The sequence below is a fragment of the Lytechinus variegatus genome, chromosome 7, assembly GCF_018143015.1.
Source record: "Lytechinus variegatus isolate NC3 chromosome 7, Lvar_3.0, whole genome shotgun sequence".
NCBI lineage: Eukaryota > Metazoa > Echinodermata > Echinoidea > Temnopleuroida > Toxopneustidae > Lytechinus > Lytechinus variegatus.
This window is the reverse complement of record NC_054746.1, coordinates 45323701-45340218: the sequence shown is the minus strand read 5'-3', so window position 1 is coordinate 45340218 and position 16518 is coordinate 45323701. Positions and strand designations below refer to the sequence as shown.

Below are 16518 nucleotides of genomic sequence, written 5' to 3'. Positions count from 1 at the left end.
GGTTCTTTGTAGTTGTAAACCATGTTCATTTACTGGAAGACACCTCGTGCTTTCAACAAAATCCTTCTATATTGCATGCCTATTGAGTGCTCCCATTGGTTGAAGCCTCAGGATGTTAATTCTAACAAGTTTTCCAACTTGATATTATGTTTGTGATAGTAGTGATTCAATGATTTTCAACGCAAATATTAATGCTTCTCATAATACATATATGTTGGCATTTTAAAGGTTTAAACAACTCATTTGCTTATCAATACAATTATAATGCATGATAGGCAGTACCTGTAAAAAATTCATTATACTACCCCTTAGAGGATTTTAATCCCTGCTCGAAGTTAAAAAGACACCTACTACAGTGCGTTTGGGTTCAGCCATCTTTTCTCCTATGCTGCCTGCTTCTGAGAATGGTGAAGATGAGTTGCTCCTTTGTTCAAGAAGCTGCTGCTGCCTTGCTGCTATGTCAGGAGGTGATGTTGACTGGTTGGTAAAAGTCAAAGGTGAAGCAGTATCACTCCTTTGACCCTGCTGCTTAGGACCTGATGAATTCTAATAAAAGGTTTCAACAAGGGGGAAATTAAAAAAGAAAAATAACTCCATTCATGTAAACAAGTGGAATGTCTCTGGCATCTCACTGGTATTATGCAAAGTTACCATAATAGTAACTTTTATACAACGGGGCCCAGCAGTGCTAACTTTGAAAGAAGGACACGTAATCATTCAATTAACAAGAATCTTATAAGGAGCAGGGATTTCTCCTCCCCTAGAATAATATTGTGAATGGTAAATGTGACTTCCTACCTGATGTGAGAGAGATCTCCCCTGCAATCTTTGTTGAGAAGCTGGTGATGGAGATGAGTTAGCACTTCTATTGGTGTTGGTCTGGGTTGGCGATTGATGAGATAATGATGATGTTGAAGATGTTGAGGAACAGGTACTCAAAGGTGGACTAGTGACAGTAGATCCAGTACTACTGGCTAGTTTCTTGTCTGCCTCTATTTCCTGTTGATTGAAAAAGGACAATTCCAAAAAAATATTTCATCTAGAATGAGGTGAGTTAGCTGAATGATACATGTGCGCAATTATTAATATTTTTAAAACCATTCACGGCCAGTCATAATTTTGCCTAGGTCAAAATAATTGCCAGGTCATGTGTGCATGTGCAACAAATCATGAAAGGGATGGTCCAGGCTGGAGATATTTCTATCTCAATAAATGGAGAAAAATTCACGAAGCAAAATGCTGAAAATTTTATCAAAATCGAATTACAAACAAGTAACAACACAGTTATTGAATTTTAAAGATTTGCAATATTCTGGTGAAACAGTTCTACGAGGCATGTCTTTATGAATATTCATTAGGTGGGCTGATGATGTCATATCCCCACTTGTCCTTTTGTATTTTATTACATGAAATTAGGTTTATTCAAAAAATTTTTACCAAGAACTAAAACAATTTGATTGAAAACTGATGAAGTGCATGAGTTATTTATTGCTGCAACTTATTTCATCATAATGAAGACACATACACATGTATGAAAAAATGAAACATTTATGATTTCATGTAATAACATAAGAAAAGGGGAAATGGAGATGTGACATCATCAGCCAATCTAATGAATATTCATGATGATGTGCATACATTTTTCACAAAATATTGATAAATTTTAAAATTCATTAACTTCGCTACTTGTTATCTGATTTCAATGCAATTTTCAGTATTTTGCTCTGTGAATTTTACTCTATTTATTTAGATATAAATATTTTTAGCCCGGACCATCCCTTTACGGTGCCAGGTGCCCTAAACACTTTTTAGTAAGGATTTCATTTTTTTGTCTCCTGAACTAGTTTCATGTGTGTACTTCATGCAACGTGTTTTATTTCAACATTCCAACTCAAAATGCATAATAAAATATCTGAAAACAGCCCACAGTTTTACTACATGTATGTAAAACACATGGGACTTTAAAATAAGTGTCATAATTATTATAGCAATTGCTTTATCATTAAATTGCAGAAAATGAGGTTTTTCCCCATGAAAAATGTAATAACTTCAGTTCTAATCATTGGATTTTAGAAACTTTTAGGAAATCTGTAGCTTGAAAAGAGTTTTAAAAAATAATGATAATTTTTTGCATGATAGCCCAACAGGTCGAACTTAAACTTAAAGGGGAATGAAACCTTTGGAACAAATAGGCTTGTGTAGAAACAGAAAAATCAAAGTATAAGAATAAAGAAAGTTTGATAAAAATCGGACAAATAGTAAGAAAGTTATGAGCATTTGAATATTGCAATCACTAATGCTATGGAGATCCTCATAATGGCAATGCGACAAGGATGTGTGATGTCACTGATGAACAACTTTCCCTTTGGTGGACTATGAAATACCCTCAAAATGTCTCATTTTGCTTTCTTTTATGATGATACAAACTCTTTATCCATGATGTATTCTTAAAAAATATGTATTACATGCCCTCATGTAGAAAGAACACATGTGATTTATGGATAGATATGATAAAAGAGGCAATTCTAGTAAAATATATACTAAAGTACTGGGGAGAGTTGTTCACAAGTGACATCACATTGTCGCATTGCCAATTTGCTATCTCCATAGCATTAGTGATCGCAATATTCAAATGCTCATAACTTTCTCATTATTTGTTCAATTTTTCTCAAACTTTCGTTGATCTGTTTCTTTGATTTTTCTGTTTTCACACAAGCTATCTTGTTCCAATGTTTTCATTCTCCTTTAAGCCATCCTGTTAAAAAGAACTTAAGAAGGTAAGTTGAAAACATGTCACTATGATCTTGACCTTGGACCTTTTGACCTTGAAATCAATAGGCTTCCCCCCAGGGCGCGACAAACCCGCTTGCCCGCTTGCCCGGGGCAAGTGAAATGACGTGCGGGCAAGCACTTCTCTAAGTCAATTGCCCAATCGGGCAAGTGGTTGTTGCGTCTTTTTTTCTGTACCGTACCTCGCTTTTCCATAAATCATCAAAAATCCACACTCAAAATCATGAATAAGCCTTAAAAAATAGTGAATAGCGCAGTTTCGAATTCCGAAATTGCGTTATTTTTTCTGTACCACGTATTTCCATACATGGTACCAGGTATGAAAAAATCAACGCAATGGCCGGGAAAAAGTTGAATGTAGTATAGGGGTCCATTATGACTACCACCATGTGCAATTTCTAATGCACATTTTCCCCCTTCCGATATCACAATTCTGTGATAAAATAATTAGAATTACACAGGAAATAAATCACAGTCTAGTAACCACGCATTGGTGAGTTGTCATTCGGCTTTGCTTTTCAAAACGGCCTATTAACATCCAAAATAACTTCACGTATTTGTTATTTATAACTTAAAATTCATTTGTTTCCCTTTTTGAGGGGATGAGGTAAATATCAGACAATAAATCATCAAACAAAGCTCCATCTATACACAACAAAAAAGTAAGTCCCCCCTAAATCAAAGTGCTGTAACTTTTGAACCGAATTATTTTGAGATATGATATTTCATGGGTGGTTTTATACACTCATGAAGCAGCTCCTGGGAAAAAATGAGATTGATCGGTTGAGTCATGCATGAGTAATTAAAGATTGAATTAAAAATGACCATTTTTGAAAGTCACAAGAGTCGTTTTTCAGATTGTGCAAATACAAAGTTGGGCAAAAATTGTTTTTAGGTGAACTTTATAATGTTATGCTGTTTTACTATCCATCATTTAACCATTTCAGACCAAATTTTGATATCGTATGTTCATGGTTGAGTGAGCACGATGTATTGCAGGGGCCGCGGAAGCGGGGAGGGGGGGGGCTGGGCTTCAGCCCCCCCCCCCACTTTTTTCCATAAGCAAGTACAAAAATGTAATACGATTGTGATTTTTGGCATGGTCAGCCTCCCCCCCCACTTTGAAAACTGCTCTGCGGCCCCTGTATAGTGACGTGTCATCATAGGGTTTTGGGGGTATTATCTTTTACAACTTGTTAGATCATGTTAAAATTTGAAAATGTTGATGGCTCCCCGATTATAGGCCCCTCCCCCATTTAAAATTCTGGATCCACCACTGATCTGTCCATACATTCAACTGATCCTGAGAAATTGTTAGGAAAAGAATACATTTATGCAGTATAAAGAGTATTCATTCCTAAATTTTCGAATGTGCTCGCTCAACCATGAAATGGCTAAAGTTCGGAAAGTGTTTGGTGATAGAAATGATGGATGATAAAAACAACAGCAATTAAAGACACCTTTCAAACCAAATTTGCCCCCAATATTCACTTTATTACCCTTTAAAATGAGTCTGTGACATTGAAAATACCAATTTTCCCACTTTGATGCGTGCTCACTCATCCATAAACAAACAAATCGATTTCATTTTTGCACAGAATTCTGCCCATAGGTTGATAAACATTACTGCCAAACGACATTGCTAAAGACAGTCTTGAAAAAAAGTTCCACCATATTGAATAAGGGGTTTACGTATGCTTAAACATATGCACCCATAATGTACACAAGTCTATGAGAGAGGAAGTCAAAATTTTAACAAATATGAAATGAGGGTTTGTTTCATGGACGGTTTTTGTTACTTCTGCCAACAGTTATTTCATGAAACTTCGCACATGGCTTCAGAGTAACACTATCCAAAATGTGCGCACACCAAAATAACCATTCGATTCGGTACAGAGCGGGGCCAAGGCCTTGAACTTTCTTCTCATTTGCATAATTTTCGAATATTGTGTGCTCACTGATGCATTAAACATCGGGATTTTCATAAAAATCAAATCAAATGAACTGTGAAAGGAGTTGTGTGACAGATATCCATAGTTACAAATTGCAGTTTTTCCAATAACGTAAAAAAGAGCTAATCACATTCCTCATGTTCATTCAAGCGTAAATATTTAATTTGACACTTTTGAATCATTGAAGCATGTTGATTGGTCATGAACATAACAAAAAGTTGAGAAAAGATCATTTTCAGTTAGAAAAATGAAGCAATACTTGCCTACGATATTTGAAAATCGCATTTTTTGTTTCCATTAAATGTTCATTGAACCGTGAAACGGTGAATATTGTTGGAGATAGTCTTCCCAAAAATAACTGTCATCATATTCTAGCATTTTTCATTGAAAGAAATGTGTAAAAATCCAATTATAGCAAATTTGGACTTGAGTTTATTCAACCGTGAAATTTAGCTTAAAAAGTTGTATCGTCTTTTAGAAAGTACCCTTTCCAAGCCTTCTGACTAGTTTTCATGATGAGAATGTCGAATTAGTTCCTATACAATGGAATCAAAGTCGTGATATTTTGCTTGTGACTTTTGCAAAGTGACATTTTTGCCTTCTGACGGTGCTCACTGAAGCATGACGTAAGATACATCCACAACAATTACTCATAGGGTAGCTTATAAAATTACCTACACGCTCATGTAAAAATATATCAAAAACTCGCATTGGTTCGGAAATTATTGATGTTTGTTTAGGGGGGGACTTACTTTTTTTGTTGTGTATATTTTACAAGGCCGGCGGGAGGCTCACACACGTGCGCATACTATAGCTAGCCAGTCTGAGCTCTGTCTCTCTGCCAGAGCTCTGGGGGACAATTCGCTCAGTAAAGGCCTCAATGATGGTGATTTTCTGTTTCAGACAGAGTTTACATTTCGGGTATATTATTCAAAACTTCCAATAAAGTTTGATGATTTCTTCATTGTCATGTATATTTAAGTTATTAATGAATACATTCTCACCAAATTTAGACTTCCCAATAGAGAAATGCAATTTTCGTAGAAGTCTGCGTTTTCAAAGAACTTCAGGAAAAGTTAGGGTATGTGGGCCTTTATTACATGGCCGAGTACAGGTTATTGTACTAGAATAGGCGAAGTAGAAATTAGATATTGAATTCATTTATATCAAAGTTCAACTCACAGTCACACCCACACAAACACCCACCCACACACACACACACACACCCAAGATTCTAAGCATAGTGAAAAAAAATTACTTAAAAATCATACAATATTAAACAATGTTAGTAATAATTCATTAATAAGTGAACAGGTATTCCTCAAAATAAAAAAAGTAGCATGTGAAAACATGTAGATAAAATTATTAACCGAGTGGAACATCATAAAATGATGAAGAAAAGACTTGATGGTTTCCAACTAATTTTTTTTTTAAATCAAGGAAATATGGAAAATAAATTACCATTTCATGGATTTAAAGATGCAAAATGTGAAATTTTAGCCACTCCACTTTTGATGATAAAATAATTTTTTCCGAGTCAAAGAGCTGAACATTTTTCACTGGCTTTCTTACTTTTCCAACTACAGTAAATGAAAGCAATTCTAAGGAAATATGGTACGCAGGAAGCCATTTCATGGATTTAAAGATGCAAAATATGAAATTTTAGCAACTTTTGTTGAAGGGTTTTTTAAATAAATAAAACATCTATTTTTTTCTCCAAAATAAACGTAAAGACTTAGGCCTACGTTGCTGAAAATATCCTTTTCAATGTGTGTTCTTTTATACTGGACATGATTCTCAATTGTTATTTTGTATACCTTAATAAAAATAAGAGTAGTGCCGTCATAATGAAAAAATTATTTAAAAAATTGGGCAAGCAGTTTTTTCTATCGGGCAAGCAAATTTTTTCATCACTTGCCCAACAGGGCAAGTGACGAAAAAAAATTTTGTAGAGGCCTGCCCCCCCTCAACACCTTGTGCAATATTTTTGCTGCTCAAATTTTTTTACCACGCTGTTCGCCAACTTTTTACTTTCAAGTCTTGCACAACTTTTGAGTCCAATTTTGCATCACCCAAGTACGTGGTTCCAAAATTACTCAACATTATGTAAGTGCATGTCAGACCAAAAATTACTCAAAAAACATGATTTTGTGTACAAAGTCAATGCAAATTGTGTTTTCAACCAAAAATCATAAATGTATGATTATTTTTAGTGTTGCTGGTCTAAATTTATATTTTTATGCTTTTTGTGATCTCAGAAGAGTCCCCAAAAACTTCATTAAAAAAACAATGAAAAACAAAAGGTACAAAAAATATATAAGAAATTGCAAAAAGCAATATAATACACATAAGAAAATGATTTGATATTGCAATTTTGTTCATGTACACTTGTTAAAGAACACTACAAAGAGTTTCTATACAAACAAGTGGAATGCCTCTGGCCGTCTCACCTGCATCACGCGATTCAACATAGCAGCATTGCTGACTTTGAAAACTACTATAACTCGCATAAGATGTTCAGTGATACTTGGTTACCCTTATTTCTACGTTTTATGAACTTGACCAATACACTTACAGAGATAGGATGGTAATTCAACAAATACCCCCAATGTTGCCAAAATTCATTGACCTCACATGACCTTTGACCTTGATCATGTGACCTGAAACTTGCACAGGATATTCAGTGATACTTGATTACTCTTCTGTCCAAGTTTCAAAAGTCAGATCAATAAACTTGCAAAGTTATGATGGTAATTCAACAGATACCCCCATTATGGCCAAAGATAATTGACCTTTGACCTTGGTCATGTGACCTAGAATGCACACAGGATGTTCAGGGATACTTGATTACTCTTATGTCCAAGTTTTGTGAACTAGACCAACATACTTTCAAAGTTACGATGGTAATTCAACAAATACCCCCAATTCGGCCAAAGTTTATTGACCCTAAATGACCTTTGACCTTGATCATGTGACCTGAAACTTGCACAGGATGTTGAGTGATACTTGATTACTATTACGTCCAAGTTTCATGAATCAGATCCAAAAACTTTTAAAGTTTTGATTGTAATTCAATAGATACCCCCGAATCGGCCAAAGTTTATTGACCCCAAACGACCTTTGACTTTGGTCATGTGACATGAAACTCATGCAGGATCTTTGGTGATACTTGATCAACCTTATGTCCAATTTTAATGACCTAGGTCCATATATTTCCTAAGTTATGATGACATTTCAATAACTTAACCTCAGGTTAAGATTTTGATGTTGATTCCCCCAACATGGTCTAAGTTCATTGACCCTAAATGACTTTGACCTTGGTCATGTGACATGAAACTCAAATAAGATGTTCAGTAATACTTGATTAACATTATGGCCAAGTTTCATGAACTAGGTCCATATACTTTTTAAGTTATGTCATTTCAAAAACTTAACCTCAGGTTAAGATTTGATGTTGACGCCGCCGGAAAAGTGGCGCCTATAGTCTCACTCTGCTATGCAGGTGAGACAAAAATTAGAACATTTGGAGCTTTATTTAAGGATTTAGAGGAAAAAGTAAGATTTCGCATACTAATTATGCATAAATTAGCATAATCACTTAATAGCAATTTGCGTGAAATCAATTGGGCACTCTGCCGGGTGGATTTGGCGCGTTACAAATCACATATTATTAAACAATTTTGTAGATTATGTCCCAGACAACCCCTGTGCCAATTTTCGGCACGATCACCCGGTTGACGGCCGAGATCTCAAGGGGGGGCCTGGGAGGCCCCCGCCATATGAACTCCCCAAATACCCTGGCCTAGATAGGGTTAAGTTAAACCAAGAGTGTCGCTAAGAGAGCACATATGCCCGCCTGTAACACAGAAAATGGAAATTAGTCAAGCAAGAAAAGTGGAAAGTGGCGACTTCACCTTTGACCTTCTGACCTCAAAATCAATAGAATTCCTGGGATCCACAAAATTATGAGCCTAGCTTAAGGTAAACTGAAGTTATCGCATTTACAAGGACTGCAGAAGGGTAAGATGAAAACATGTCAGTGTGACCTTCACCTTTTGACCTCAAAATCGATAGGCTTTCTGGGATCAATGCTAGTATCATACACACTATTAAAATTATATGAGCCTAGGTTAAGTTAAACTGAAGTTATTGCGTTTACAAGGACTGCAGAAAGGGAAGATGAAAACATGTCAGTGTCACCTTGACCTTAGGACCTCAAAATCAATAGACTTTGAGATCCAAGCTAGTATCATACATACTAAATTACATGAGCCTCTAGAGGTTAAACTGACGTTATCGTGTTTACAAGGACTGCAGAAGGGTAAGATGAAAACATGTCAGTGTGACCTTGACCTTTGGGCCTCAAAATGGATAGGCTTTCTGAGATCCACGATAGCATCATAAACACCAAATTATATGAGCCTAGGTAAACTCATAAGTTATTGCGTTGACAAGGACTGCAGAAGGGTAAGATGAAAACTTGTCCCTGGATCTTGACATTTGACCTCAAAATCGATAGGCTTCCAGGGATCCATGCCAGTATTACTGATCGATTGATTGAAGGATTTTATTGAAAATATCCATTCTCAGTCAAAAGACTGAATTGCAATGGTTACAATGTATGTACAAGATAAAATAAATAATACAATTAAACATTTGATTCGAGAAATAAATATATATACACACCAAATTATATGAGCTTAAAAAACTGAAGTTTTCACATTTACAAGGAAAAGTTAACGGACGGGCAGACAGACACCAAGCATGATAATACATCCCATAGGTGTATAAAAATCATGATTTTTAAGTCTTGATTTTGAATGACCATATTTTGCTATGCATACAGCAAACACGCTACAAAGCGATATTTGTGTAGATCAGCTCATAAACTTTCCAAAAATATGTGGTTTATTGGGGTACAGGTACATGTACTAAGAATATTGTGCTGGTCATGCGTCATGAGCTCGCCCCCCAAAAAGGGTGGTGCTGTTACACATTTTGGCTTTGTGCTATAGTAATTCTTAATTATTTTCAAAATCATAGAGGCTATTCCAACAAATTTAGTATCATTTTAAAGCTGAATTAATAAGGCAATAGCCTGGAAAGTTTCATTGCTGTAGACTTTATAGAACTTGAGTTATGGCTCTCAAAAGTCAGGACACCAGAGGTGATTAGGGGTGGTGCCGGAAGCGGCGCTCCCGGAAGCGGCGCCGCCTGTACAAAGTCAATGGGAAAACGCAATTTTTGGTGCAATTTTTGGGAAAACATCAATATTTTAACCTATAAACTTGGTATAAAATTAAAGCTAACATACTTTACTTTACTGTCTAATGATTGAAAAGTAGGTTTGGCCATGTCATAGACCTGTGTGATAAGGTTGAAACATAAAAATCTGATAAATTTGCAATGTCTTAATTTTGACATTTCTTCCAGATTGACACATATTTGAATGACAGTTATTGTTTAGCACTAAACTTGCATCAATTACAAAAAAAAAACACTTCCTGCAATTCTGAGGGGATGAAAATACTGCTTAGTATCAAGGCAAATCATCCAAATTATTAACTGACAAAGGTCAATGACCTTCAACATCCAGAAAATGTGTTACGAATTTTAGAAGGTTTAGCATTATTTTCTTAAAAGCACCAAGTTTGTACATCTTCACTGATGTCTTATTACACATTCATGTATACATATTTCACGAAATACACACACTGACATTAAACAATAGGTGTCTGTGTGAAATGGTCAAATTGACATAACCTACCTCAAATGCTATCATACCAAAGGACTGCATACTATATTTTGGCTTTGAACTCATCAAAACCCGCCATGGCTTTAAACTATCAAACACAGACTATGTGGATATAATGTGTGCAATTTTACTTTAGAAACTTCTTTGATGAAGCTGCAGTAGTCATATGAATATATGTATGTTTGTACATATAGCATCTGCAAACTTGTTTCAGTCTTTACTCCTGAACCTATAGACATTGTCTCTTGCATGTCATCATCACTTGGCAGATCATTGTAATAAGAGCCTCCGTAAGCAAATTGTGTAACTTACATTTGTACCATCAATTCCTTTTAAAGTGTTAATAACTTATAAATTCTGATGTACAAGGCAAAGAAAACCCAAGAAATGTTGGTATTGCAAGCATTATAACACCAGATATATAGTATACGATTCCTGAAACGCATGATTTTTTTTGGCTAAAGTCGGGGTCAATTTTCAGATCACTAATTGAACATGAACCCTACACAATTATATATGGTTAGAAAGGTCTGAATGTGTTCTGTCATAATATAGCATTATTTTTGTCATAGGGGGACTACACAAAATTTTATGACAAAGACCATGAGATTAAAAAAATATCAGAAATTCCCTATTCGAGTCCATGTAAAACTGTTGCCTTACACCTAATGCTATTTTTTAGTGCAGATTTGGATTCCTTGTGCAATTTCCTTTCAGAAAATGTATACTTTTGCTATCATAGGGTGTATACTTTGTCAGATAAATGTTTTTAAAGTTGAAAGTGCATCGCGAAAGCAAAAATCACCATGTAACGCAAAAGGGGGCGACCTCATGACACATGACCATATCTTCATTATACTCCTGTAGTTGTTTCTGCATGATAAATAGGACACCTAGCACTCTCAGTCAGGATCTAAGGATCCATTTATTATCTTCTTGTTGTTGTTGCATTGACACCCAATGGCGACAATGCATTGTTCTTGTTCCATATTCCTATTCCGTAATCTTCTTTGCATTGACGCCCAATGGCGACAATGCATTGTTCTTGTTCCATATTCCTATTCCGTAATCTACTTCTTCTTCTTCTTCTTCCACCAAAATCCCATTTGTTTAATACATGATTTTGTTAGCTCTACCCTGACTCCGTCCCCCATCCAAATTCATCCAAATTTGGTAGACATGTTGTCCAGCATCCCTAGTTGTGCCTCTCGTCTTCCATTATCCAAAATCACTCATGCATGACCATCCAGGCGCCATTTTGTAAATTTCAAGTCCATTTGCATACCATTCTTCATTCTTTCATATCTCAATTATCCTGCATGCTACAGACTTCTAACAAATTGCTATAGATAGTTCAAGAGTTGCTCTATCATCTGCGACGCATAACTTGACCTTCAAAATGCCATCTTCATGCCCTAAATTCAAATCCGAAATAGCCTTCCTTCAAAAACGTCATATTTATTGAAATGTAAAGTAAAAAAATCGTAAAATGGCCATAACTTTCTTGTTTTGATTCATTTTGAACTCATTATTTCAGGAATTGATTACGGTATCATAACATACAAGCTACTGAGTTTTCACGCGTCATTGATCTTCCGTCATCAAAATAGCGCCCTCTAAACTTTCAAAACGCTTACCTTTGAATGCTCCTCATTGCGTCATGCGTGGCCAAACCCGTACCCTTTTTTGAATTTAGAATATTCAAGATATGCCCTTTCATGCCATTAAAAAAATATATACCTTACAACTGACGAAATATCTGAAAAATGCTCCCGAAAATCAGCAAAATACCCCAAAATGCACTTTAATGCCAGCACAACTTCAACTTGCTCTTATTTCCTTATTATTGAAGCTTATTCTTTCTAACTTGGCTGATATGAGTATTGATATATACTTCAACCGTTCGTCAACCTTTTGTAACAGAAACTGACAAAAATCTGACGTCAGCTTCAAATTATTGTGCAAAACCTTCATTTTTAATGTCTTTCTTTATATGGCATTTACTTCCGGTCTATTGCCTGCTCACAAATAAAAGTGGTATCAATGTCACCGCATTGGAATACTCTTTCCAGTGATACCAAATACGACATAGGTCACAACAGAAAATTTCAAGATAAGTCATTCTGAACACATGGTATACTGCTCACTATGTACACATCAACAACAGAGTTGTACACAGTGTCTATTGCATCGGTTTCGCACAAAAACGAACTGAACGTACTATGGCACGCCATTTGTCCAGTAAGGCGATAAACTCAGTTTATGCATGCACATCGTTCTGATATGTACTTAACACTGGGTTACGTTGATGAATTGTCAGCGAATTTGTATGCTTATTTCTATTACTCTCTCTGCGTCTTTCTCTCTCTCTCTCTCTCTCTTTCTTCAGCGGCCACATGGTCTAAAAATGGACGAAATTTGTTTGACTCGAGAATGTAATTTCCTATGAAAAGCAAAATCTGCCAAAATCCAATTTGATTAACAGGTAATTTTTGTTAGTCCTCTCCTGCCTCCGTTTCTCATCCAAATTCATTCTGATTTGGTAGACATACTGTCCATAATTAGGGACCATAACCTTTAGAAATAGCGCCTTCTATTGCAAAGTCTTGAAATAGTTAAATTGCCATAACTTCCTTGTTTGAATTTATTTTGGTCTCATGTTTTCAGGGTTTGCCAATTGTATCATTTCACATACTCCAACTGTGTTTTACGCATCAGTGATCATTCCTTTAAGAAATAGCGCCCTCTAATATTTTGAGAATGTATATCATCTAGAGTTTTCTCTTGATCTCCTCCTGTTTCTTGCCCTCTGTTAAATCAGAGGCGTCAATGCATGCACATCGTTCTGAAACGATTGCAGTTCTAGTCTTCTTCTTCTTCTTCTTCCACCAAAATCCCATTTGTTTAATACATGATTTTGTTAGCTCTACCCTGACTCCGTCCCTCATCCAAATTCATCCAAATTTGGTAGACATGTTGTCCAGCATCCCTAGTTGTGCCTCTCGTCTTCCATTTTCCAAAATCACTCATGCATGACCATCCAGGCGCCATTTTGTCCATTTCAAGTCCATTTGCATACCATTCTTCATTCTTTCATATCTCAATTATCCTGCATGCTACAGACTTCTAACAAATTGCTATAGATAGTCCAAGACTTTCTCTATCATCTGCGATGTATAACTTGACCTTCAAAATGCTATCTTCATGTCCTAAATTCAAATCCGAAATAGCCTTCCTTCAAAAACGTCATATTTATTGAAATGTAAAGTCAAAAATTCGTAAAATGGCCATAACTTTCTTGTTTTGATTCATTTTGAACTCATTATTTCAAGAATTGATTACGGTATCATAACATACAAGCTACTGAGTTTTCACGCATCATTGACCTTCCGTCATCGAAATAGCGCCCTCTAAAGTTTCAAAAACGCTTACCTTTGAATGCTCCTCATTGCGTCATGCGTGGCCAAACCCGTACCCTTTTTTTAATTTAGGGTCTTCAAGATATGATCTTTCAAGCCATTTAAAAAAATATATACCTTACAACTGACGAAATATCTGAAAAATGCTCCCGAAAATCAGCAAAATACCCCAAAATGCACTTTAATGCCAGCACAACTTCAACTTGCTCTTATTTCCTTATTATTGAAGCTTATTCTTTCTAACTTGGCTGATATGAGTATTGATATATACTTCAACCGTTCGTCAACCTTTTGTAACAGAAACTGACAAAAATCTGACGTCAGCTTCAAATTATTGTGCAAAATCTTCATTTTTAATGTCTTTCTTTATATGGCATTTACTTCCGGTCTATTGCCTGCACACAAATAAAAGTGGTATCAATGTCACTGCATTGGAATACTCTTTCCAGTGATACCAAATACGACATAGGTTACAACAGAAAATTTCAAGATAAGTCAATCTGAACACATGGTATACTGCTCACTATGTACACATTATCAACAACAGAATTGTACACAGTGTCTATTGCATCGGTTTCGCGCAAAAACGAACTGAACGTACTATGGCACGCCATTTGTCCACTAAGGCGATAACTCAGTTTATGCATGCACATCGTTCTGATATGTACTTAACACTGGGTTACGTTGATGAATTGTCAGCAAATTTGTATGCTTATTTCTATTACTCTCTCTGCGTCTTTCTCTCTCTCTCTCTTTCTTCAGCGGCCACATGGTCTAAAAATGGACGAAATTTGTTTGACTCGAGAATGTAATTTCCTATGAAAAGCAAAATCTGCCAAAATCCAATTTGATTAACATGTAATTTTTGTTAGTCCTCTCCTGCCTCCGTTTATCATCCAAATTCATTCTGATTTGGTAGACATACTGTCCATAATTAGGGACCATAACCTTCAGAAATAGCGCCTTCTATTGCAAAGTCTTGAAATGGTTAAATTGCCATAACTTCCTTGTTTGAATTTATTTTGGTCTCATGTTTTCAGGGTTTGCCAATTGTATCATTTCACATACTCCAACTGTGTTTTACGCATCAGTGATCATTCCTTTAAAAATAGCGCCCTCTAATATTTTGAGAATGTATATCATCTAGAGTTTTCTCTTGATCTCCTCATGTTTCTTGCCCTCTATTAAATCAGAGGCGTCAATGCATGCACATCATTCTGAAACGAGTGCAGTTCTAGTTGTAGTTGTTGTTATAATACCTGGTGACGTCGAGCTCTCTCTTCATTTTTCTTCTTGATGTCATCAATCTTTTGGTTGAGAACGTCTTCTTGTTCTTCCTTACTCAGTATATCAAGGAGGGTAAAGTTATCAACAAGATCAGTCAGTTGTTTGGTCAACTATGAGAGATAAGGGAGAGAAGATAATAATCCTTTTAAACATTTACACGCTAATTTACAAATGGAAATTTTCAAAGTGCACAATAGGACTGACTAAAGTACACCAAGTTATAGCAAAACTGGCAAATGTGAGTCCCCCCATTTTATACTCCTAATAGTTACAAAGAGTGCAATAAAATTCTTTATTCACAATACTTACTACAAGACAATTAATTCTTAATGAACTTTCATAGTACATGTATGTCAACTTACCATCAGTATATGGGCATCATAGAAATTTTGGCAAACTTGAGGATTTGGAATTAGAAGGGCCAACACCATTAAAAAAACATTATGAACTACATCAGGGGCCACAGGACAGTTTTGAAAGTGAGGGGGTCAAGCTAAAGGGGGGGAGATGACTATGCGAAAAAAAAAATAACTAGATGGACATTTTCACATTTTGGTACAAATTTATTGGAATAAGTAGTGGGGGGGAAGCTCCCTTCCCCCCTCTATATCTACAGCCCTTTAATATACAGATGAAAATATAGTCAGTTCTGATATAGGATGCAATGCCATGCAATCATAGAATCTAGACTGAAACCCTGTAAGTAATAATATGGGCATTTGTAAAGCACTGCTAGTATCCATCATGAGAAGATGCTCATGGCACAGTAAAATAAAGAAAGAAAATTGAAACATATTAGAGAGAGGTAAGAGTATGGTGAAAATCACCAACACAGATAAAAAAAACATTTGGGCATATCAATTAACATGACAGATTGCCATGCTTGTTATGCTTGTTAATCCCTACATGTATGATCAGCAAATGTTCTTTTTCTACCACAAAGACTTTAAATGAAAACACATTGTTAATTGTTTTTGTTTACAGCTAACATGAGAGGATTTACATCTAACATCCTAGGGGTCGTTTTATAAAGTTGTTCATAAGTTAAGAGTGATTTTAAGAACGATTGGTGAACGTTTCTTAGCGCGGAGGGGTCACTTCCATTGACTAGTGGATAACATGCGCGACCATGGGGTCTCAAAAAACACCCTAGTAAACACGTATTTTCCATATTCTGAAAATGCACCCCTTAAGTATTGGCATGTGAAACCCTACCTTAACAAGTATTGGAAACAAAACGATACTATTAGTAAGTATTCCCTGAATTGAACCCCTAAACAAGTACAGCGATAATTCAACTGTTATATCACGGACG

At 35.8% G+C, this 16518-nt stretch overlaps 1 protein-coding gene across 2 annotated transcripts in view; it reads right to left on the bottom strand.

Moving 5' to 3' along the window:
- The window catches only part of LOC121419443 (midasin-like), a 142468-nt gene that overhangs the window by 103937 nt on the left and 22013 nt on the right, over positions 1-16518 (bottom strand). Inside the window, exons 3-5 of one of the 2 annotated variants that reach the window (XM_041613920.1) lie at positions 15176-15313; positions 799-999; positions 352-546 (exon numbers count right to left, since the gene is read on the bottom strand). In XM_041613920.1, the coding sequence (XP_041469854.1) occupies positions 352-546; positions 799-999; positions 15176-15313 (534 nt within the window). Of the gene's footprint in view, positions 1-351; positions 547-798; positions 1000-15175; positions 15316-16518 lie in introns of both variants that reach the window. The other variant, XM_041613921.1, reaches the window with a different exon arrangement.